Source organism: Eumetopias jubatus, unplaced genomic scaffold (assembly GCF_037043125.1).
Source record: "Eumetopias jubatus isolate StellerSeaLion01/CBP00866 unplaced genomic scaffold, mEumJub1_p1.0 scaffold_13, whole genome shotgun sequence".
NCBI classification, from domain to species: domain Eukaryota; kingdom Metazoa; phylum Chordata; class Mammalia; order Carnivora; family Otariidae; genus Eumetopias; species Eumetopias jubatus.
The window spans coordinates 5,206,761-5,229,921 of NW_028274819.1; the positions used below are offsets into that span (position 1 = coordinate 5,206,761).

The 23,161-nt window shown below is 59.9% G+C and overlaps 4 protein-coding genes across 4 annotated transcripts; 3 read left to right on the top strand and 1 right to left on the bottom strand.

Moving 5' to 3' along the window:
* The first annotated feature begins 755 nt into the window (after positions 1–755).
* On the top strand, positions 756–7,237 carry TBX10 (T-box transcription factor 10). The gene is made up of 8 exons (XM_028117967.1): positions 756–762; positions 3,344–3,611; positions 3,717–3,818; positions 4,241–4,412; positions 5,680–5,835; positions 6,144–6,211; positions 6,426–6,520; positions 6,948–7,237. Exons 1-8 carry the CDS (start codon positions 756–758, stop codon positions 7,235–7,237), a joined length of 1,158 nt encoding a protein of 385 aa, XP_027973768.1.
* Positions 7,238–8,912: 1,675 nt separating this feature from the next.
* On the top strand, positions 8,913–10,968 carry NUDT8 (nudix hydrolase 8). Its single transcript, XM_028118155.2, has 4 exons — positions 8,913–9,192; positions 9,828–9,960; positions 10,493–10,570; positions 10,662–10,968. The coding sequence occupies exons 1-4, from the start codon at positions 8,999–9,001 to the stop codon at positions 10,887–10,889; spliced, it is 633 nt and encodes a 210-aa protein (XP_027973956.1). The 5' UTR covers positions 8,913–8,998; the 3' UTR covers positions 10,890–10,968.
* A 2,149-nt stretch (positions 10,969–13,117) lies between these two features.
* Positions 13,118–16,755, top strand: LOC114220159 (double C2-like domain-containing protein gamma). Its single transcript, XM_088018184.1, is given in 13 exon segments — positions 13,118–13,324; positions 13,326–13,368; positions 13,541–13,620; positions 13,697–13,768; positions 13,978–14,032; positions 14,035–14,078; positions 14,171–14,308; positions 14,441–14,494; positions 15,862–16,013; positions 16,112–16,197; positions 16,382–16,474; positions 16,548–16,618; positions 16,620–16,755. Coding segments are annotated over 13 exon segments (1,155 nt in total). The 3' UTR covers positions 16,680–16,755.
* A 506-nt stretch (positions 16,756–17,261) lies between these two features.
* NDUFV1 (NADH:ubiquinone oxidoreductase core subunit V1) lies at positions 17,262–22,570 on the bottom strand. Its single transcript, XM_028118346.2, has 10 exons — positions 22,421–22,570; positions 21,260–21,342; positions 21,015–21,185; positions 20,114–20,297; positions 19,201–19,390; positions 18,590–18,802; positions 18,241–18,407; positions 17,892–17,973; positions 17,518–17,663; positions 17,262–17,416 (listed from the first exon to the last, which is right to left on the bottom strand). Exons 1-10 carry the CDS (start codon positions 22,490–22,492, stop codon positions 17,330–17,332), a joined length of 1,395 nt encoding a protein of 464 aa, XP_027974147.1. The 5' UTR covers positions 22,493–22,570; the 3' UTR covers positions 17,262–17,329.
* Positions 22,571–23,161: the final 591 nt, after the last annotated feature.

The window sequence follows — 23,161 nt, forward strand, 5'->3', positions numbered from 1 at the left end:
AGGATCAGCTTACTGCTGTCTATCCCAGATAGAAGAGATTATGCGCTTATTACAGTTGGGGAAACTGAGGCACGGGGACCGTCAAGAAGCCACCAGCTTTGCACAGCTTGTGGGTCGGAGCCATCAGGCGCTCTGCCTCTGCCACTGCTTGTCGACGCTGCCCCCTTGTGTTTCCTGCCCCAGTTGCCCAGGCCACGCCGCACCAGCAGCCCCAGGTCAGGGGTCGGGGTCAGGGTCCCCATGAGAGGGCAGCACCTCTGCCATCCAGCCCTCATGCTCCTGCAGCCTCCCCAGCCTCCCCCAAGCCCTTTAGGCTCCGAACCCCTCCAGTCACCAGGCCAGGGCCCCTGCGGACCACCCAACAGGTCCTCAAGATGGGCCCCCACCCTGCGCCTGGGTCCATTGATCAGGAACGGCTGGGGGTCTCCTAGCTGGGGAAGGGAGGGAGCTGGGAGAGCGGACCGGGAGGGGGAGAGGAGGATTTGCAACGTCAGAGCCTCCCCACCTGCCCTCCTCCCACACAGCACCACGCCTGGAGCTGGACAAGCCCCGCCAGCCTCAGTCCAGTCTGAGCGCGGCTTGGAGAAGGGGCTCTGCCTCCCCCCAGAACCAGGGTCCCACCTGCAGAGACCAGGTGCCCAGCTCCAGTGGAGAATCAAGACCTGAGCGATCACTCTGAGGGAAGGACAGTCCTGCAGAACGGAGCCGCGCCGCTGAGCGGGGCTCCTCTAGGAGCCAACGTCCAGGCTGTCCCCATGGCAGGTACGGTGTAGGCAGCCAAGGTGGCCCCACGGCTGGGCTCAGGCTCTGGGGTGATGGGGAAGGGCAGGGATTGGTGTGGGGACCAAGGAAACCCCGCTGGACCCAGGTCCTGGGCCAGAGGGTGGGGCAGGGGCACCGCACGCTGAGGCCTCAGATCCCACCAGGGCAGGGCTGATGGGCTCACAGCCACCCAGGTACAAATATAGGGGGGCTGCCGGGCAGGGGTAATGAGTCATTCCTGGGAAGGGACAGCCTTTTCAGGCATGGGCGACCTTGGGCCTGTCCCCTCCCCTCTCTGGGCTTCACCCATTGAGTATCAAGCTTGTGGGGGTGGGGGAGGAGCTGGACAAGAAGCTTCTAACTTCCTCTCCTGACCTGCCTCCATGCTTGTGGGAAATTGTCAAATCCTGACCCCAAGGGATGCCTACTTTTAGAGGAACCAGGCAGAGAACAGGCCCCTCCCGAGTTCCTGAGGGCACTGAAGGGTGGCCTGTTGACCGAGGTGGGCAGAGGATGGGCTCGTCGAAGACTCGGGAGCCAGCGACCAGCCTGCAAAGGCCCCAGGCCCAGGGAAGCCCTGAGACTCTCCCTTAGGGACCAGCGCCATGGATCCTGGAGCACTGGTTGCCTGGATGATGGGCCTGCCCCAGCAGGGCCTTTGAACAATGGACAGTTGCCCCGGTCTGACGGCCTGGTCCAGGTGCCGAGGGACCTCAGCTCCTGTAGCCTTCCTGCCCCTCTGGGGAATGGAGAGCTGATGTGGCCCCTCCTTCTCAGGGAGACCCACCCACTCCCAGACCCCAGAACTCCCAGGGGCTTTCGTGAGGGGCCACAGGCCAAGCCCCACGCTCAGATGAGGCACCTCCTGCGCACCGGCTCTGGCTAGGGTGCGGCTAGAAACTAATAGTCGGTGTTTCAGGACTTTTTTTTTCCTAGTTTTAATTTTAAAATTGTGGTAAAATGTACATAACATCAAAATTTCCATTCTAGCCATTTTTAGGTGTAGAGCTCAGGGGCATGAAGGACATCCACACTGTTGTGCACCCAGCACCACCATCCGTTAGAACCCTTGCCTCTTACAAAACTGAAACTCTGTCCCCATTAAATGCCCACTCGCCTCCCACTCCCTCTGCCCCTGGCAACCACCGTTCTCCTCCCTGCCTGTGAATCGGACGATTCATGGAATCACACAGGATTTGTCCTTTTGTGTCCGGCTTGTTTCACTTAGCGTAACGTCCTCAAGGTCCATCTATGTAATGGCACACTGCAGAATGTCCTTCCTTTTTAAGGGGGAGTAATATTCCGTTGTCTGGATAGGCCATAGTTTGCTCATCCATTCATGCATCAATGGACATTTGCGGGGCTTTCACCTTTTAGCTATTGGGAACAGTGCTGCTGTGAACACTGATGTACACCTATCTGTTCAGGTCGCTGCCCCCAGTTCCTTTTGTGCAATTCTCCATTTCTAGGTAAATGCCTAGAAGTGGAATTGCTGGATCATATGTCTGGTCATTCTGTTCTCTAGCAGCCGCACCATTTCCCATCCTGCCAGCAATGCACACAGGGCTCCAACTTCTCCACATCCTCACCGATACCTGCAGCGTATTTTTTGCTTTGTTTTTGGTTTTTGTTTTGTTTTTGGTAATAGCCCTCCTTGTGGGTGTAAAGTAGTATCTCATTGTAGTTAGGATTTTTTTTTTTTAAGATTTTATTTACTTATTTGGCAGAGAGAGACACAGCGAGAGAGGCACCAGAAGCAGGGGGAGTGGGAGAGGGAGAAGCAGGCTTCCTGCGGAGCAGGGAGCCCGATGCGGGGCTCGATCCCAGGACCCTGGGGTCATGACCTGAGCCGAAGGCAGACGCTTAATGACTGAGCCACCCAGGTGCCCCAGGATTTTTTTTTTTTTTTAAGAATAGAAGGTGGCAAACTTTTGGCCAAGGCTTGTGCCAGGACCCTATATCAAAAACAGGAATTTTTAGGAAAAAGGGAGGCGGCCAGAGCAGAAAGATATTAGGATGGGCTGCTGGAGGCGGGTTTTGGGCAGGTTTTCGAGGTCAGACACGGGTGAGAGTCGGTGATTCCAGGGTCTCCTCTCGGCTCAGATCTCCTGGAGCAGCACCAGACAGCTGGGTCTCTGTGGAGCTAAGACGCTCCTCCCCAACCCCACAACTTCACATAGCCTATCGTGCATAACAGGTGTCCTTTTTGAAGGGTCTGCTGTGCTCCAGGCACTGTAATCCATGGACCCTCTGAGGCAGGTATTAAAGACCCCGTGTGACAGATATGGAAACGGAGGATCCAGGGGGTGAAACAATTTGCTCAAAGCCATGAGGCCACTGGATGGCTCAAAGATTCCCTGGGGAACCAGACAGGCCCTGTCTCTGGCCTCCTCGAGCTTTAAGTCAGCATTTACCTCATGAAGTGATGTTCAGTCAGGGAGACTCTGGGAACACAGGCCTGGCAGTCAGGGAGGGCTTCCTGGAGGAAGAGGCACTTAAGTGCCGCCTGAAGGATGAGAGCTGGCTTGGTGGCAAAGGGGTGAGGCAAACAGGGGTCCACACTTTCATCCTCTCTCCCCAGGCTTCCTCTCTGCTGGCCTTGGGGTACTTGCGTCCTCAGAGCCCTACGCCCTGCCCATGACCAGCTCCAGCTGGGAGCCCCAGCTGGACTCCCCATTCCCATCAGGCCCTTCCACCGGCTCCACAGGAGCCCAAGTCATGGCCGAGCCCAGCAAGCAGGGCCCCAAGAACCCACGTGTGTCCAGTGTGACAGTTCAGCTGGAGATGAAGACTCTGTGGGAGGAATTCAACCAACTGGGCACAGAGATGATTGTCACCAAGGCCGGCAGGTGTGAGCAGCGGGCGTGTGTGTTATATGTGTGTGTGCGCGCGTGGCAGGGACAGGGGGCCGTGCTGGAGCCGCATTTGGGCTGCTGAGCACCTCTCTCCTGCAGGAGGATGTTTCCCACCTTCCAGGTGAAGATCCTGGGCATGGACACACTGGCTGACTATGCCTTGCTCATGGACTTCGTGCCTCTGGATGACAAAAGATACAGGTCTGGCGGCTGGCCAGGGAAGCAGCTCAGAGAGCAGGGCCCGAGCCAGGAAGGAGACCCCTACCTGCACTCTGGGGGGAGCCAGGGGCCAGTCGGAGCAGCATCAGGGAGGCCTATCCTGGGGCAACAGTGGAAGCCTGAAGGCAGGGGGGACCCCAGCTCTGGGCAGCCAACAGTCTCAAGTGGGTAGCAGGCTAGCCTGGGCAGGCAGAGTGGGCTAGCCCAGTGCAGCCACAGGGAACTCAAGGCCGGAGAGCATTCTTGGGGTCTCCCGTTCCTCATGTGCAAGATGGGGATAGTGCATGGGCAGTGATGTTGAGGGATGGCCCCTTGGCCCCGCCGGCCCTGGCTCCAGGTGGGGGCAGCAGATGAGTGCCATGGGGTACAGATGGGGCACCCCTGCCACCTGCTCTGCCCCCCAGGTACGCCTTTCACAGCTCAGCCTGGCTGGTGGCAGGCAAAGCAGACCCAGTCACGCCTGGTCGTGTGCACTTCCACCCGGACTCGCCAGCCAAGGGCGCGCAGTGGATGCGCCAGATTGTGTCCTTTGACAAGCTCAAGCTGACCAACAACCTGCTGGATGACAATGGCCACGTGAGGCGCCAGCCCCGCTGGGGAGGGGTTAAGCCAGGGCTGGGGACACTGGGGCCTGATCATAATGAAGCCTGGGACCAGGGCTAGCCATGTCGTTAATACCCAGGGCCCTTGGTGCCCAGCACCCCCACCCGCTACTGATGGCCAATGCTGGGGGCCAAGTTCACCTGGCCAGGGGTTGGACAGCAGAGGGGACTGTCCAAGCAGGTGGGTAAGTGGGCTGGAGGTGTGGGAATGTTCCAGCAAACACTGTCCTCCTTGTAGACAGTGTTTATGGAATGCCCACCACAGGCCAGGCCCATGGTGGGTGCAGGAACACAGCATTGTTTCCACTTTGTCAAACAGACAAAGATCCCTACCTCCACGGGGCTCACCTCCTGGGGTAGGGGGCAGATGGTAAGCAACGAATCCAGAAGGCCCCGTGTGTAGTGTCTCAGATGGTGATAAATACCAGGAGAAAAAGGAACTAGGGAGGGGGTGCTGAGACAGAGGTGAATTGTCCATTCAGGGGGGTTCTAGAAGCTGCTGAGGCAATATTTGAAGAGAGAGCTAAAGGAAATGGGGAAGGCGGCCTGTGCACACATAAGTGGGAGCTGTTGCAGGGGACAGAACAGCAAGTGCAAAGGCCCTGAGGCTGCAGAATGTTGGGCCAGTCAGTGTGGGGAAGTGCAAGGAGGCTCCCACGTGGCTGAAGTGGGGTGAGTAGGCAAGATGGTTGGAGAGACCCTGAGGCTGCCAGGGCTGATCTGCAGAGCCCATAGGCTGTGGAGAGGGCTCTGGCTTTTACTCTGTGCGGTGGCCACAGGAGGCTTTTGAGCAGGGGGTGACAGGTGTCAGGGAGGCCTATCCTGGGGCCACTGTGGAAACCTGATGGCAGGGGGGAGCCCAGCTCCCCCTCATCGGGGTTGCTGTGTGCAGAATGGACAGAGAAGCTGGATGGAGGCAGGGAGACCGGCCAGGAGGTGGCTGAGGAAATCCAGGGGGACATGATGGTGATTAGGCGGAGTGGAGGTGGTGGGGTGGGAGAGGTGGTCAGCTGCTGGATATTTCTGAAGGTAAAGCTGACAGCGGGATGTGGATGTGAGAGAAGGCAGAGTGGCAAAAATACTCAGGGATAAAGGGGCCTTTGCCACGGAACCGTAGGCTCTCAAGGCCAGACTCGGCACCCCCATTATAAGAAAGGCAGTCTTCCCGCCCTGGAGAGGACTTAGCCTCGGGGAGGGTCTGCTGCTCCTCCCCTGCACACCGCCTTCTGCACCCCCTCCAGATCATTCTCAACTCCATGCACCGCTACCAGCCCCGGTTCCACGTGGTCTTCGTGGACCCACGCAAGGACAGTGAGCGCTACGCCCAGGAGAACTTCAAGTCCTTCATCTTCACGGAGACCCAGTTCACGGCCGTGACAGCCTATCAGAACCACCGGGTGGGTTGGGCCACAGCTCACGAGGCAGCTAGCTGCCAGCCCATTTCACAGGCACGGAGACTGAGGCCCAAGGCTCTGAGCTCCTACGTGCTCACGGAGCCCTGCCCTTCTCTCCTTCTCTAGGACTCAGCAGACCTCTGCCCTCGATCATTCCCCTGCCATCATGCCCAATGGCTCCCGGGCTGAGGTGCACAGGTCCCAGGGCTTCCTGATTGGGGTGTCCAGGGAAGATGGGGTGGCTGAATGTGGGGCCCCACAGCCTTTCCCTGGCTCAGGGCTGGCGCATAACCGTACTTTCTCCTCTGCAGATCACCCAGCTGAAAATCGCCAGCAACCCTTTTGCCAAGGGCTTTAGGGAGACTGACTCGGACTCCTGGTACTGTCTGGGCCCTGGCAGCTCCGCCCGGCTGCCCTAACCCAGCCCCTCACACCCCATCCCTGGGGCCTCACCTAAGGCCTTGGCTCCTGCCCTTCTCTGAGGGTCATGCCCACTGACTCGTCCTGGGGTCCCATTGCCTGACTGATCACGACCCTTGGCCTGGGCTCTCCCCCTGGCCTCCTGCCTCCATTCCTGCTTGTCGCATCTTCAGGACTGTATCTCCACGAGCCCTGCTCAGCATCCCGGCCCGGAGTCACAGCAGCCTCAGCTCCTGCCTGCTGAAGGGCCCCGCAGAGCAGGAAAAAGGTTAGCCCCCCGGAGGACCAGAGCCTGCATGGTGGGCAGGAAGTGAGCTGACAGGGCCACAGGGCCTCCAGCAAGGGGCTTCCGCATGTTCAGCAAGCCCACCGGGCACCTGTGTGGACAAAGAGGAGGAGGCAGAGATTTCTGAGACAATGTGGGACTAAGGGCAGAGAGAACAGCACAGGGACAAGGTGCTAAGAGCTGGGGTGGGCGGTTCAGGTGGGCTCGCTGGAGGAGGTGGCTCCTGAGCCGGGCCTTGAAGAACTGGGAAGGGTTTAGATAATGAGAGGGGGTGGGGAAGAGGGAAGGGAGAGGGAAGAACAAGAGCAAAGGCTGACAAGGGGAGGGATGGGATGGGAGCAGGGAAGGAACAAGGGAGGCTGAGGACGTCAGGGGAGGTCTGGGCTCCACTCGCCGTATCCTCCCTCAGACCCCAGCAAAGCTCTGGCCTCCAACTCCAGGACAACTGCCCGGATGCACCATCAGCTGCTGTCCCCCCCTGAGGCTCTGCTGGCCCCAGCCACCTACCAGCCCCTCAACTACCAGGGCCTATACCCTGGAGCCTCAAGTCCCCTCAGAATCCCAAGGGCCCGACCAACGCCATATCCCCTCCCCAATATTCAGGCTGACAGAGATCAGGAGGGCCTGCCCCTCCCAGCTAGGCTGGGGCTCCTGTCCCCCACTGCCTTGTGCTTGGGACTTGTCCAGGACCCTCAGTGATGACGAGGGCCCTGTGGACAGACTCCTCTTGCCCTGAACACTACCCCCCTCCAGCCTTGCCTCTACAGAGGCCCTGTCCCCTTCCAAGGAGAGCAGAGCAGGTGGAAGCCTAGAGAGGGAGGCTACCTGTCCAGAATCACAGCAAGGCTGAGCAGGTGCCAGGCTTGGAAACAGCCATCTCCTCTCAACCTGTCCCCTTCTGCCTTGAGGGGGGACTCCTCCACACCCTGCTTTACCTCTCCCTTTCTCCCAACATTAAACCATTTGGCATGAGTAGTCAGAGCACTTCTGTCCCCGGGGCTGGGGGTGGAGGGACTCAGGAACACCCAGACCCCAGATAACGGGCTGCAGACCTCCCAAATCTCTGCCCAGTGCCAGTGGTATCCCTTGGAGTACAGTGATGGCAAAGGTGCTGACACCAGCCAAGAGGCAGGGCTTTGAGTGAGGCTGCAGTTTCTGTTCCCCGCCTTATGTGTCCAGATGAAGACTGAAACTGCAGCTCAAAGAGACACCTGCTCAAAGTCAATGCAAAGCATGGTGACACCTGCCATTCCACGTATAGGTGCCGTGCCCAAGACCGGGGTGGCCTGGTCCTGAGAAGCCGGGGTCTGGAGGGACGCAGAAACATGACAGGCAGTGACCACACGGGCCAGGCCAAGGTGGGGGGCGGGGGGGGAGGGACCTGAGAATCCAATCAAGACTTGAGGCAGGAGAGCTTCACAGAAAGGTGACATTTAAACCAACACCTGAAGGAGTAGAAATTGCGAGGGAAAAGGGCGGGGAGGAGGGGAGACAAGCTCCCAGCGGTGGGAAAAGCAGGGCAAAGGCCTGGGGCTGGAACGGGTCGCTTGGAGCCGGATGGCGCGGCGTGCACCACGCACAGGAACCAGGAGAGGAGCCCGGAGGGGAACCCGGCTGGGCACTCCTCCCGCAGCCCCTGACGTCCCCGGCCTCCTGGAGGGGCGCCCCGTGGATCCCCGAAACGCGGACTCCGAACATCCCGGAGCACTTCACGTTAGGTCCTTAGGAAAGGGACGGGCACACGTGGGCGTGGAAGGACGCGGGGCCCGGCAAAGCCTCGAAGCCCGACACCCCGACTCCCGAACCCCGCCGTCAGAAGGGCCGGGTCCAGGGCGCCTGGGTGGCTCAGTCGTTAAGGGTCTGCCTTCGGCTCAGGTCATGATCCCAGGGTCCTGGGATCGAGCCCCGCATCGGGCTCCCTGCTCGGCGGGAAGCCTGCTTCTCCCTCTCCCACTCCCCCTGCTTGTGTTCCTGCTCTCGCTGTCTCTCTCTGTCAAATAAATAAATAAAATCTTAAAAAAAAAAAAAAAGAAGAAGAAGAAGAAGGGCCGGGTCCGGAAGCTGGACGCGCGCAAAGCGAGAAGCGCCACGGCCTCTGACGCACTCCCCCCACATGCCCAACGCCAGTTCCGCCCTCAGCCCAGGCCCGCCCCTCTGCCGGAACCCAAGTCATCGGGACTCGCCCCTTCCGGTCCCGCCCCACCAGCTGGAGGCGGGGCCTCTCCCTCAGGCCCCTGCCCCGTTCCGCTGAGGCCCCGCCTCTTGTATAGGTCCCCCCCCTCAAGGGGCATAGCCAGCGCGGCTTCGGAGCCGCATGGGGCGGGGCGGGGCGGGGCGGGGCGGGGCGACTGCTCCCGCGGCCCCGCCCAGCTTCCCAGGGGACGCGGAGTGCGAGTGCTGTCCTTCCCCTTCCCTCCGGAGGCCCGGCGCCCTCCGTGTCCCGGCTGCGCGGGGCCGGACATGCAGCCCGACTGCCTGTCAGCGGAGGGTGAGCGGCGCTGCCGGCGGCTGCTGGCTGGGGCCACGGCCCGGCTCCGCGCGCGCCCCGCGGCGGCCGCGGTACTGGTGCCGCTGTGCTCGGTTCGCGGGGTCCCGGCGCTGCTGTACACGCTGCGGTCCAGCCGCCTGGCCGGGAGCCACAAGGGTGACGTCAGGTACACCGGCAGGGAACTCCTGTCCCTGCTGGGAGGACCGGAGGGACCTGAGCAAGGCGCTTCGCCTCTCCCGAGCCTGGGTTTCCGCCTCTGGGGAACGGGTCTGGGGAGAGCCGCGCCCCGCGTCCCTCCGCCCCGAGCCTGGTGCCGCGGGTGCTCCAGTCCGGTCGCCACGCCGGACCCCTCGAGTAGCGTCCCGCACCACCTCGGGCTGGGGACACCTCTCGGAGCTGTGCCCGCCTCTCTAAAAAGGCAAGACCCTGCCCCCTGCTGGCGACTCAGGGGAGATTCGGATCCTGGAGCAGAAGCAGCTCGCGGGGCGGGGCTGCCTGGCTTCCCGCCCTGGTCCCGCCCCCATCCTCCGGTGGAAACTAGGGACGCATTAGGGTCATAGCGCCACTGGGGCCACCATAGGCAAAACTTGCGTGTGTGAACTCCAGGGCCTCACTCTTACCCCTGTCGTTCAGGGGGGTAAACTGAGCCTGGAGAGGTCATGTGGCTTGCCCGAGGCCTCACTACACGCTAGAGACAGAGACAGAAGATGCTTAGGTGGGTGACTAGCCCTCTGCCACAGCTGTCACCCCCACCCACCAAGGCCCCAACAGACCAAGGACCAGGCTTCCTGTGCTTATCAGTTTCCCAGGAGGCAAATGTGACCCCACTGACCAGGATGTGGTGCACACAGCCCTAAGGGAGACCCACGAGGAGCTGGGCCTTACTGTGCCCGAGGAGCATGTGTGGGGTGTCCTGCGGCCTGTGCATGACAGGGTAAGGCTGCCAGACCCTGAGGCCACCATCAGGGACCAGGAGGATGGTAACGGCCTCTGGCAGGCAGACAGCATGGTGGAGCACCAGACACCTGCCTGGTGGTCCTGTTCCATTCCCACACAACCCATCAGGGAGGGGCCAGGGGTATCTTAGCTCCTTTTCACGGGGGATCCTGAGGCTCAGTTCTGGGGCTGGAGGTGGCCCCGGGGTAAGCCAGCTCTGCCCAGCTTGGTGGAGGAGGGTTGGGGAAAGCTTCACAGGGTAGGCAGGGATTGGATGATGAGTGGGAGATTTTAGGGGAGTAAAAGTAAGGGAAGGTTATCCTAAGTGGAGGAAGCAGTCTGCAAAGGCCAAGAGGGCTGGATGGCTCTAGCGAGTTTGAGCGCCCTGAGTTAGTCAGCGTGGCTGGAGAGGGCTCAAGGGCAGGGGCCTCCAATGCTGACAGGCTCTGGATGGCAAGGTGGGGTCTCCCTCTAGGCTCCCCTCCCCAAGGCCAGGCCTCCCCTGACTGCCTGTCACCCTCCTGCCCCAGCAAAAGGCCAGCGTGGTGCCAGTGCTTGCTGGCGTGGGCCCACTGGATCCCCAGAGTCTCAGGCCCAACCCTGAAGAGGTGAGTGGGGGGGAGGGTGGGGGTCAGCCAACCGGGGGAGGCTCTGTCCACAGCAGTCTTCCATCCGCCCTCTCACTGCCTCCTTCCACAGGTGGACGAGGTATTTGCACTCCCCCTGGCCCACCTGCTGCAGGCGCAGAACCAAGGGTATACCCACTTCTGCCAGCATGGCCACTTCAGCTACACGCTGCCTGTCTTCCTGCATGGGCCCCACCGTGTCTGGGGGCTCACGGCCATCATCACTGAGTTCACCCTGCAGCTACTGGCACCTGGCGCCTACCAACCCCGCCTGGCCAGCTCAGAGCGGCCCACAGTCTGAAGGCCTGGCCACAGGCAGCCCCTTCCTTCACCCTGCCGGGCCAGCTCCATTCACGGACTGAATAAAGAGCTTTTACCAATTCTGTGGCAGCTGTTATCTTCTGCATTGGGGCCTTGACTTTGGGCAGACCCCATGGGACAACTGGCCTCCTGGCTGGGGTGCCTCTGTCCCATCATGCTGTTACACACTGACCAGTGGGCACTTATTAAGTACAGGTACTTGGCTCTCACCACAGCCCTGAGGTGGGGCCAATGCTGGCCCTGGCCGGTGAGACCAGGGCTCAGAGAGAAGAGACACCTTGCCCAAGTTCACCCCAAGCTAGAACGTTTGCCAAGCCCTCTCTGACTCTAGAGGCCACACTCAGCCACTACTCAGCCAGTTCCTGCTCCCACCTCTGTGTCTAGCTGACCCCGTGCCAGGCTGCAGGAATCCAAAGAGGAGCCCCACTTGTTACTGCAAAGTTCCAACACGCCCAGCTCCTACCATGCACCAAGTACTGTGCTGGGGCCTTATCTTCAGATGCTGCCCTGGCCTCTGGGCATGACAGTCTGGGGAAGACCTCAGAGCAGGTCCCACATGATCATGTGATTGTATATTAATTAATCACAAATAATAGTGGAACTATACATCAATTATGTGGACCAGAGAGAGATGGTAAGCAGTCTGACCTTGTCATGGTGGACTGGGCAATATTAGCCAGGACAGGGGATAGGAAACTCCACCCACTAGACGACTTTGCCAAAAGAGGATAAACACGAGATACACTACCTTCAGGCATGGCTGGATCCAGGGGCTCAGGGGCTTTCTCTTACTGTGCTTTCCACCGTGTCGGCCTCACTCTTGGAGAATCTCTACTCTGCAGGGGTGAGAGGTAAGGAGAGGGCAACAGCTGTAGGGTGGCACAGCACCAGTATCCCATCAACAGAAAACAGCTTCTCTCTCTGGCCGTTTAACCCAGAGTTGTACTTCGTTGGCCCTCCCTGAGCCTGTCACATGGCCTGCTCTAGTTGGAATTAATTGTTTGGCAGGGTCTGTGGGCAGAGAACTGGGGAGGAGGATGAACCTTCTAGACTGAGACTAGGGAAGGGGCAGTCCCCAAAGGACCAATGGGAAGAGAGAAGGGAAGGTTGAGTAGGTAAAAAACCAGCCAAGTTCCCCTGCAGAGTGACCTTGAAACCAACGGGGGGCGGGGGGGGGGGGGCAAGAGCAGGCCAGATCAAAGGGCAAAGGAGGGAAGTTGGAACAGAAGGAGCAGTGTATGCACAAAGTTTGGGGTGTTCGAGGAAACAAGATTAGCAATGTGGGGGTAGGAAGGGGCTCCACCACTCAGGGGCCACCATGGGGTGTCAAGGGGACATGCTTCAGTGGTGGGTTAGGAACCTTTTCCAGGCTGGGAGAGGGGCAGACGGGTGTTGAAGTGGTAAGGTTCGTGTTTTGTAAAGCTTGGGCTGCAAGAGGCCCGGATTGCAGACGCCCTCCTCCTTGGAGTCTCCTCCCGGGGCGCCCATCCCCGCTCCACAGGAGCCCTGTCACCTCACCTCCCGTGCGCCCCCTCCACACCTCCCGAAGTGTCCCCCCACACCATCCACTCCCACACACCTCCCCACGCGCTCCCTCCCCCAGCATCCCTCCTGCCTCACCTACCCCTTCCTTCCCAGGCCCTTCCCATTGCCCCTCACACTTCCCACCCCTTGTGCCATCTCTGGCCCTCCAGACTCCTCACGTGGGAGCAGGGCGCGTGATGGTGGTAAAAATAACTCTGACAGTGTGTGAAGTGGGGGTGAGGGAAGTGGGCGGCTGAGCCCCTGCACTAAAGAAGGGACCCTCGGGGTTGAGGGCAGAGAGGTGCCAGCCTCCCGAGCCCCGCCCCTTCCCCCTCCCTCACGGGTTCTGGGAGGCCCTTTGCTCAGGCTGTTGCTCTTGAGGGTCACCCGAGTCTGGCTTATACTCAGCGAACCAAACCAGGTGGAGGAGCTCACAGAGCGGTGAGTACCCGCGGGCCTAACTACCAGCACCCCGGGGGCCTCCTTCAGGTTGGAGCCCCCCAGTTCTCCCCCACCCCACCTGCTTTGACGCTGCACTCTGTCCTCAGGTCCTGGCTGCCACCCAAGACCCCCCTCAGCGCCCTCAGGGATGCCTCTTCACCCTGGCTCCTTGGCCGGCTGCACTCCCCCCGTCTCCAGCCCGTGGGGGCTTCTCTGAGTCCCTGCCCCCATGTCCAAGCCCCCATGGCAGGCACTGCGGCCGTGAGCAGGGGGCGGCCACAGCGGGTGAGCATGCAGGAGCACATGGCCATTGATGTGAGCCCTGGCCCCATCCAGCCCATCCACCGCATTTCCGACTATTTCCCACACTTCTACCCCTTCGCTAAGCACACCCTGAGCACCCCAGAGCCACACCCTGCAGTGACCCCTGCCATACGCTCTGCACCCCAAGCCGCAGCCTGACCCAGAGCCAGAGGGAGGTTCAGACGACAGCCGTGAGTGGGGGCAGGGGAGCAGGGGGACACTCCTGGCCCGGCCTGGTCAGGGTAGGGCTTGGGGCATCCCAGGCATCCGACCGGGGAGGGGCAGGGCAGGAGCCATGGTGCCATTTGGGGGACGGGGCAGGGGTCGAGGTAGGAGCTGACCCTGCCTGCCACCTGCCATTAGCTGCCCTGGGAACACTCGAGTTCACGCTTCTTTTTGACGCAGACAACAGCGCCCTGCACTGCACGGCTCACCGTGCCAAGGTGAGGATGGGGGCGGGGGTCTATGGGCAAAGGGCCTGGGTCACAGGCCTGCCCCACATTCATTGTCTCTTCTCAGGGTCTCAAGCCACCTGCCTCGGGCTCTGTGGACGCCTGTGTCAAAGCCAATCTGCTGCCAGGGGCCAGCAAGGTGAGGGTGACACCCAGGCCCCTACTGATGCCCCTTGGCTGCACCCAGCCCGGAACACCCACCTGGCCCTGCCCTGCCCCTCCCCGCCAAAACCTGGACATCAGGCATGGAGCTCCCCATTGCTGGGATGTGCAATGGGGGGCCTACAGTGGGCCAGAGTGGGGCTCTGGGGCCCAAGGAGGCCCTGATCCACCCTACCTGGCCCACAGGCCAGCCAGCTGCGGACCTTTCGGGGCACAAGGGATCCTGTCTGGGAGGAGACACTCACTATCATGGCTTCACCCGCCAGGACGCTGGGCAAAAGACTGCGGTGAGGACCTGGCCTGGGCCACAAGGCGACAAGGCTGAGGTGGGGGGTGGGGGGAGGCTTGCCTGGCCAGGTCTGACCCGGGGGACCACCAGGCTGTGTGTGTGTGTGAGGACCCACGGCTGCGGCGACGGCGGCGGGCGCTTCCCCTGGGGGAGCTGAGGGTGCCCCTGAGGAAGCTGGTGCCCAGTCGAGCCAGGAGCTTCGATGTGTGTCTGGAGAAGCGGAAGCTGGTGAGTGGGGCTGGCTCAGGTTGGGGTGTGGGTACCAAGATCCTTGTGGTGGGGAAGCTGGAAAGGGGAGGAGCAAGGAGGGGGACCCTGGGCAATGTCTGCCCAAGGTGACCAGGCTCTCTGCCCTTTCAGACCAAGAGGCCCAAAAGCCTGGACACAGCCCGTGGCACGTCCCTGTATGAGGAGGTGGGTAGGACAGTAGGACCAAGCAGGGACGGGGGGGCAGGCCTGGGGGCCCAGGCTGAAGTGCGTCAGGCAGGGCCTGAGGTGGGCCGAGGGCGTGTGTCCAGGCCCAGGTGGGCTTGGGGAAACTGAGGCCATCTCTCTCACAGGCCCTAGCATTCATAGCCCCAGGGAACAGCCAGACCCCAGTGCCTGGGCAGAGAGGGTGACACCCCGGCCAGGGCAGCCCAGAGCAACTACTGGGTACTGGGACAAGCAAAGCCCTCAGAAGCAGACACACAAGCCAGGTGGAAGCAGAGGCTGAAACTGGTGGGCTCTGTCCCTGGCCCAAGTTGGGAGAGAGAATGGACAGCAGGAGAGAATGGACAGCAGGTGGGGCTCCCTGGCTTCCAGGTCGATCCCTAGGGCATTGTGGGTACCACTTCTGGGGCTAGTAGCCCTAGCCAGGCCCTTGTCAGGAGGCAGAGATGACTGCAGGGGGCCCTATGCCAAGGACCAAAGGCATGGCCAGAACCCCAACCCCACCCCCGGCTCAGCTGGGGCGAGGCACCTGCAAGGCTGAGGGCAGGCCCTCCCCAGCTCCTCTAGGACGGGAAGGGCCAGGTGCTGCTGTCTGCCCCCTGGTGGAGCCGCAAGTTGCTGCACCTGCCAATTAGCCAAGGCCAGGCTGGCAAGTCCCACCCAGGTGGGGCAGGCCCCCTGAGAGGCGGACTTCCTGTCCCAGCCCCGCAACACAGGAGCACCACTGCGCAAGGCTGGTGCTTATGGAATATTCTTTACTGAGAAGTGAATGTGAGCAAGGTGGTTAGGCTTTCTGTAAACTGAATCCTATGTTAAGTGTGGGAGAAGCACATTCTTTCTGGGCATCCTCCCCAAGTCCTTTGCATGCACCAGGGGCTGAGGGTGGCAAAGGCCATTCAGTCCCCTGGGCGGTGGGGGGTGAAGAGGGTGGGGTTTGTAACTTTAGTGACCTCTATGTCAGTCAGGTAGAGAACAGCCTCTTGGAGCTGCTTCTGTGACACGGGGGAGAGTGGCAATGGGCGCTTAGTGAGAGGCCACTTAGGAAGCTCCTAGCATGTTTGTGCCCCTCAGACACCAGTGCCCTTCCCCTCCGTGACAAAGATGCACTAGGCTGACCAGTACCGTGGTCTGAGTAAGCCCCACCCCGTCGCAGGCCCTGGAAGGGCCGGCGGATCTGCAAGCTCCCGTCCAGTGCGCCAGGCCAGTGACTGTTTTTGGAAGCGGAATCGTGACATTAAATTGTTGGCCCCTGATTTTTCTGTAGCCAGCTCAAGTTGTCCCATGGGGGCTGACGGTGGTGGGCGGGCGGGCTCTGGCCCGCATCCGCTGACCACAGTCCACCCCTGCAGGAGGAGGGGGAGGCCGCAGGGGAGGAGAGCGGGCGCATCCTGCTGTCCCTGTGCTACGGCTCTCGGCAGGGCGGCCTGCGGGTGCGCGTGCTGCGCTGCGCCCACCTCGCCCCCACGGACGCCAACGGCTACTCGGACCCCTTTGTCCACCTGTGAGTGTACACGGGTAGACAGGCAGGTGGGCAGCGGGGCTTCCCCAGAGCCCCCCCTCCAGGGCCACACCTAACCCGACCCCATCTTTCCCAACCAGTCTCCTGCGTCCAAATCTGGGGAAGAGATCTAAATACAAGACCAGTGCTCGGAAGAAGACCCTGAACCCCGAGTTCAATGAGGTAGGCCAGGGTCAGGTGGAGGCAGTCCTAGCTGCTCTGGGGTTGGGGAGGTCGGTGTTCTGTCTCACTCAGAAAGCACAGGTCCCGTCCCCTAACCTGAGCAGCTCACCTCCCTGAGCCTGTCTCTGAACCTGTAAAGGACTCAAGGCCCCCTCCTTCCTGCCTTTTTGCCCCCTTCCCTGCAGGAGTTCTTCTAGCAGGCCCGAGGGAGGAGCTGGCCCAGAAAACACTGCTGGTGTCTGTATGGGACTATGACCTGGGCACAGCTGACGACTTCATTGGTGAGAATGCGGGGGAGCGGGGTGAGGGACCCAACGGGCTCCCACATGGCTCCTAACCCGTCCCCCAACCCAGGCGGGGTACAGCTGAGTAGCCAGGCCGGCGGGGAACGCCAGCGGCACTGGTGTGAATGCCTGGGCTGCAGTGGACCGCCGACTGGAGCTGTGGCACCCGCTGGATGGCACGCCCCTCCAGCTCAACGACTAGAAGGGGTATCCGGCCTGGCCCTGCTCACCACCCTCCCCAAAACTGACCCGTAGGGCTGGGAGGACCTGGCGCTGCCCCACCCACCATGCCCAGCCCCATGTCAGTTTGCTTCCTTACCCCCCCTTTCAAACTCACCCCACTGCCAATCATGAAGCAAGAATAAACCTGCAAACCAGACCAGACAGAGTCTGTTCTTTTCCCTGCCCATCACCTCACAGGGCAGACTGGGCCCTGTTCTCCTTGCTCCCACCCTCCAGAAGCCCAGTCAGGGCCAGGCCCAGGTAGGGACCTCAGGCCACTGTTTTCCCCTGGTCACATTGGGAAAGCCCCCTGCCCCCACCGCCGCCGCCATCTGCACTGAGGGATGGGCGCTCAAGATGGTCTAGGGCAGACTGACCAACTGACCCACGGGAAGCCAAGGTGTGGATTCATGACATGACCTTGAGTTGACCTATCCCCACCCACAAGTGGGGTCCAAGCAGGGTATGGGAAGCCTCTAACTCTGTCTGGGAAATAGACTTCCATGAGTAATGGGCTACAGTGGCAGAGTAAAGAGCAAGGCCACAGAAAAGACACATCAGGAAAGTGGGCAGCAGTGACTTTATTGTCCTGCCATCTGGACAGATGGACATCAGCGCAAGGCAGCGGGCTCAGGAGGCAGCTTGCCTGGCCTGGTGCTGCAGGGCAAACCTCTGCATCCGCTCCTCAAGCTCCGGCCGAAAGTGGCGGATCAGGCCCTGGAGGCGAGTAGGAGACACGGTGAAGCAGAGTTGAAAATCCCAGTAGGCTAAGCCCTCAGCACACCCACCACAGCGCCCACAAGCAGGGCAGCGAGTACCTGCACGGGCCAAGCGGCTCCATCACCCAGGGCACAAATGGTGTGTCCCTCTATCTGTTTGCTGATCTCCCAGAGGGAGTCGATCTCGGCTGGCCGGGCGTCCCCCTTCACAAAGCGGGCCATCACCTTGTTCATCCAGTCCACACCTGCAGCCACGGCAGCAAGAGAGGGCCCGATGATCCTCAGCCAGGCGCGGGGAATAGCACTCCAAGGGTGTGGGCCACTGGGAGGGTGGGGCCGAAAGAAGCTACGGCTGGCTGGGAACCAGCAGCTGTCCATTCAGTGTCCAGAGCCCACCCAACCTTTGCCCGTGTGCCTGACCTAGGCCTAGGGTGAGCCACAGAGAAAGCCCCCACCCCGCCTCGGGTGCTCACCCTCGCGGCATGGGGTGCACTGGCCACAGCTCTCGTGCTTGTAGAACTCAATAAGGCGGGCAATGGCTTTCACAACATCTGTCTGGGGTGACCAGAGACAGTGAGCAGGCCCCCCCAGGCCAGAGCCTCAGCCCCCCAACAGCAACCCCCTGATTCCAGCAGCGTTCTGGCCACCTCCTCCCGCACCCCAGACTTCCGGCACTGCCCAGACCCCAACAGGCATTTTCTCGGGGATGATTTCTCTCCTCTCCCACTTGACTGTATCTTAGGTCAAAGGAACTGGGATCCAGGAGCTGGCAATGCCCCAGAGAGGGGTACTGACCGGGTGAGCAGCAGAGGCAGCCCTTACCGAGCGGTCCATGACAATCACAGCGGCCGTGCCCAGGCCCGTCTGCACCTGCACCAGCGCGTCAAAGTCCATGAGCACTGTCTCACACACCGACTTGGGGATCAGTGGTGTGGATGAGCCACCGGGGATCACAGCAAGGAGGTTGTCCCAGCCACCTATGACACCCCCTGGGACCACAGTCAGTCCCCAAAAGGATGGATGGTCAGGGTTGGGACCAGCACACCTGCCTAGTCCTGAGCCCAGGACCTCTGTCAGCCCCTGCGCAGAGCTGCCTCACGAGGCCCTCCCACCCTGGCTCTCTTCACCGACATCCTGCCCTGCTCTGGCCCTGGGTGGCCCCAGGCCTCACCGGCATGCTTTTCAATCAGTTCCTTCAGTGGTACAGACATCTCCTCCTCCACGGTACAAGGGTGGTTGACGTGGCCAGAGATATTGAACAGCTTGGTGCCCGAGTTGCGCTCACGACCAAAACTGGCAAACCATGCACCCCCACGGCGGCAGATGGTGGGGGACACAGCCACTGTCTCCACGTTGGCCACGGTTGTGGGGCAACCGAACACTCCTGTGGAGGAATGGGATGAGGGACTGGGGCCACCAGAGGGTGGGGACAGGGTGGATCAGGTTTCCCAGCAGTGGGGTCTGTCCTAGGGTCCTGCTCTGTGATCCAGCTCCCCTTCACCTTTCTGTCATTCCCATCCCCGATTAGACCCCAAACTCTAGCAGGCACTGCACCGCCTTTTCACCCCTCTCCCCCTAGTCCCTGGAGGGCTGGAGAGGAGCTGGGTGTCTGACATGGGGGCATGAGGGACTGCAGGCAGAGCCTCTATGTTGTTACCACCCTACTCTGGCCCCCAGTCCAGAAGGAACTCAGAAATTCCCTAAGAATGACCAGTGGGGACCTGAAGCCAGATGGGATTCCACAGGACACAGCAAAAGGCCCAGCATTGGGCCGGCTCTTACCCACGTCAGCAGGGAAAGGTGGCTTCAGGCGGGGCTTGCCCTGCTTGCCCTCGATGGACTCGATGAGTGCTGTCTCCTCCCCACAGATGTAGGCCCCAGCCCCACGCACAACAAACACATCAAAATCATAGCCAGAGCCGCAGGCGTTCTTGCCAATCAGACCAGCCTCATAGGCCTCTCGGATGGCCACCTGTGGGACAGAAGTGTGAGGGCACCACTCCCGCCAGCCCGGGAACACTGTGTGGTGGGGACAGGAACAGGCCCGGGAGCCCATGTTCACCAAAGTCCAGGAAAAAGCTCCCCTTGGACATGAGCAGAGGATGCTCTGAGAGAGGGGTGGGGATTTTTACAATGTGTGTGCTATTTTTGTGATAACAACACTTAACAAATTCTCCAACTACATGTATTTTTAAAAGAAAGGCTGAGGAAATCATGAAAATTTTAATAAGCAGTTTCCTACAGGTAGTGGATCTGTGGAAGATTTGTGTATGGGTACGGTTTCCTATCTTTCTAATGAGTGCTACTTCTGCAACAGAGGAAAAGACCCTTGAGGTTGGTTTTTAAATATGTAGCAATAACACTTATACATAATTGCTACTATATGCCAGGCACTGTCCCAGGTGCCCTTCCCGTACCCCTCCTCACTGTTAAGGCAAGAGCCTAATAGAATGGTGTGAGACTCTGGCCCTAGACCCATCATTGCAGGTGCCACCAAGCTCAGAATGGCTGAAATGACCCCTTGACCCTTCTGCAGGAAAAATGCCTGCAAGCCCACCCCTGCCCCAGGAGTCACAGAGCCCTGAAAGCCTCCCAAGTTGAGGCTTTGAAACATACAGAAAGAGCCTGGAGACAGCTCTGGGGGCCACCCACACTGAGCACCCTCCCCTCTGTGGAGACCCCTCCCCTTTCCCACCTGCAGATTGGAAGCCTCATTGTAGAATTCCCCTCGGATGTAGATGTAGGCAGCACGGGCGCCCATGGCCCGGCCCCCAACTAGGCAGCCTTCCACCAGCTTGTGGGGATCGTGGCGCATGATCTCCCGGTCCTTGCAGGTGCCTGGCTCCCCCTCGTCTGCATTCACAACTAGATACTTGGGCCTGTGGGTGCCAGCATATCAGTGAGGCTATAGGGCCACCAGGGCTGGGCCTTCAACTACACATCACCCCACTCCACCCAAGGAGGCCTCAAAGATGTCTCCTCTGATAGCCAATCCCTCCCTGTCCTCCCAGCATGTTCCCAGGGGCTCTGCTTGCTCACCATCAATGACAGAGAGCTCACTGCCTATTACATCTCTGGATGGCTATGACCACAGGAAAGGTCTTTGTTCTGCTCGGTCCAAATGTCCCCTTGTGCTTTCCTAAGAGCCCAGAATCTGCTCTTGGTCACACAGAACCTTCCTGAACCTCTGCCATGTCTCTGGGGTCAAAAGGAGGTAAAGTAGATGACGTATATCATTTGCTTTCTATGTGCCATCAATGTGAGGGCCAAAAGCTGTATGAATACTATCTATTTAATCCCTGCACAATATAATATCTACTTACAAAAAAGAAAACTGAGTTCAAAAAGACCAGGAGACTGCACAGAACTATATAATTAGAAGGCAGAATTGACCAATGCCTGAGTCAAAATCTTGTGTCGATTCTGCCACCCCTGAGGAAGACCAGACAGAACTAAGTCCCACCTACTTAAGCTCTGGTGACATTTTCCCATTCATTCAGTCTTAAGTTTCCAAGGAAACAGCCCCAAGGCCCAGGTAAGCCACAGCTACCTCCAAGGTTTCTCCTGCAACCCCATCTCTGCCTCCCTACACATACCTGCCATCTGAGGGTTTATTCATGAAGCTCCATTTGAGGCCAGTGGGGAAGCCAGCACCTCCACGGCCCCGCAAGCCGGATGTCTTGACCTCACCCAGGATCCAGTCAGGCCCCTTCAGCAAGATCTCCTTTGTCTTGTACCAGTCACCTCGACTCTGGGCACCTTTCAGCCTGGACAGAGTGGGAAAGGCATTGAAGGGGATGCTCCAGGACCACCCACCGAGCTAAGGACACCACCATCTCACCTCCAGTCATGGCGGCCATACAGGTTGGTGAAGATCCGGTCTTCATCCTTCAGCGAGCCAAATGAGGTTTTCTTGGGTGCTGTCTGAAGACACAAAGGGTCAGGAGTCCCAGGACAGTTCTGGGGCCATGAAGGGCCTGGCCATAAGTTACAGATTCTTGGGTCCCCCTGATTAGATGGGGCTGGGCTGAGGAGAGGTTAGGGGCCTAAGCCTCAGAACCCTTCATGGCATCGTACTACTACCACCAGTTAGTAAGCACTTCCCGATTAGCAGGCATTAGGCTAAGCATCTGACATCCAAAACCCCATTTCACCCTCATAACCTTGAGACACGAATGATTTCCCCTGTTTTATAGAGGAGGAAACGGAGGCTAAGAACAAACAGAACTTATGGAGGGGCACACAACCAAAAGCAGGAGATGGAACTGCAACTCAGGTCTGTAGTCAAAGCCCACACCTGAACCACAGCACCACACTATCTCCCTTAGCCCAGTGTGAAGTGTCCATTCACTTGCCTGGCTATCCTGCTGGGCCAGAACTTGGTCAGACCAGGGCCTTACATTACTAACTCTGCTGGAAACAAAGTGTGTTTACTGATGCAAAAGGAACGCTTCACTGGGGCTGGGATACAAGGCGATGGAGGGAGACGCACTTCAGATAAAACTGATGAGAAGTGGGGTCTGGAATTCCACATGACCCAGTGGCAAGCAAGCCAGGAGAGGGCTAAAGGTACCTGGCTTCCAGACTCCCACCCCCTTAAAAGTCATTACAGGGAGCAGAACGCTGGATGGGGCATCAGGAGACGCACAGCCTCCCCAAAGCTTGTTTTCTGCATCTGTAAAATGGGGCAGTGACACCTTTACCCTGCGTAAGGTTATGCCAAGGAAGGAACGAGACAAGGACGCTTTAACCTGCAAAATCTTCCGCTATGTCGCCCGGCTGTTAAACAGGGAAGCCAAGGAGCCGGAGGGCTGGGGAAGTCAGCCTTCCATTGGGACCCATTCCTCTCTACACCTAGACTGGAGCGGCAACCTTCCTGCTGGGCTGGGGAAATGAGGGTTCTCTAGAAGGCACTACAGACCGAAGAGACCGCGCGCGCAGAGGCACTGCAGCGAGACCGGGCCCTCGGACACCCCTGGTCGGGAGTCAGGCCGGGCCTCACCGTGTTGCCGCTGAAACGCACAGACACCCGAGCGGGAAGCGACCCGCTGAGCAGCCGCCGTGCCGCCAGCATCACGGGAGACAGTTCAGTCACCTCCCGCTGTCACCTTCACGGCCCCGAAGCGGAGGAACCGGCGCGCCGGGGACGCTAGGCGGCGCACAGGAAAAACGTCACGCGCCCTGGCCCCGGCTGCGCGCCCAAGCTGCCCTGCGCCTCTCTCGCCCCGCCCCCGGCCCCGCTTCCACAGAGGAGGAAGTCTGGCGTGGCTGCTGCTGGGAAATGTAGTCCCATCGGCCTCGAGACCCAACCTCTACCCTCTGCAAGTAGGCGCTTAACCTCTCGCTCCTCTGCCCGGCCAGTTCACGTGTGCTCCCGGACCCCAGACTTTCTCTTTTCTTTTCTTTTCTTTTCACGTCCGTTTTATTTTAAACCCCAAGTAAACAAACGTGGCGTGACGCTTTCTGCTGGGTTCTGGTGTTTTCCACGTTCCACAGGTTCTGCATTTAATGTGCACCTGTTGTATGCACAAGTGTACGGCCCAAGGAGAAATCAGACTGGTTACGGCCCGATGACCGTCGTGACCGCGTTGTAATTATTCTGTCCTATTCCAAGCGTTTAGACTGATCTCTCCCCAGACCCACTCTGGGCAACCCCCACCCCCCCACCCCCCCACCCCCCCCACCCCCCCCACCCCCCCACCCCCGGCTCAGGGAAGTATTGCTCAGTAGGGGCAGAGAGCAG

What these genes read in the sequence shown, in the direction of transcription:
- NDUFV1 (XM_028118346.2), bottom strand. Translation starts at nt 22,492, where the DNA reads ATGCTGGCGGCACGGCGGCTGCTCAGCGGGTCGCTTCCCGCTCGGGTG. An exon ending in AATAAACCCTCAGATGGCAG is followed by an intron (nt 20,298 to 21,014) that starts GTATGTGTAGGG and finishes TGGCACCCACAG; the next exon opens with GCCCAAGTATCTAGTTGTGA. An exon ending in GTGCACCCCATGCCGCGAGG is followed by an intron (nt 17,664 to 17,891) that starts GTGAGCACCCGA and finishes CCGTGGCTGCAG; the next exon opens with GTGTGGACTGGATGAACAAG.
- TBX10 (XM_028117967.1), top strand. An exon ending in CTGGATGACAAAAGATACAG is followed by an intron (nt 3,819 to 4,240) that starts GTCTGGCGGCTG and finishes TCTGCCCCCCAG; the next exon opens with GTACGCCTTTCACAGCTCAG. An exon ending in CAGCCTATCAGAACCACCGG is followed by an intron (nt 5,836 to 6,143) that starts GTGGGTTGGGCC and finishes TCTCCTCTGCAG; the next exon opens with ATCACCCAGCTGAAAATCGC.
- NUDT8 (XM_028118155.2), top strand. Translation starts at nt 8,999, where the DNA reads ATGCAGCCCGACTGCCTGTCAGCGGAGGGTGAGCGGCGCTGCCGGCGG. An exon ending in AGCCACAAGGGTGACGTCAG is followed by an intron (nt 9,193 to 9,827) that starts GTACACCGGCAG and finishes TGTGCTTATCAG; the next exon opens with TTTCCCAGGAGGCAAATGTG. An exon ending in TCAGGCCCAACCCTGAAGAG is followed by an intron (nt 10,571 to 10,661) that starts GTGAGTGGGGGG and finishes CTCCTTCCACAG; the next exon opens with GTGGACGAGGTATTTGCACT.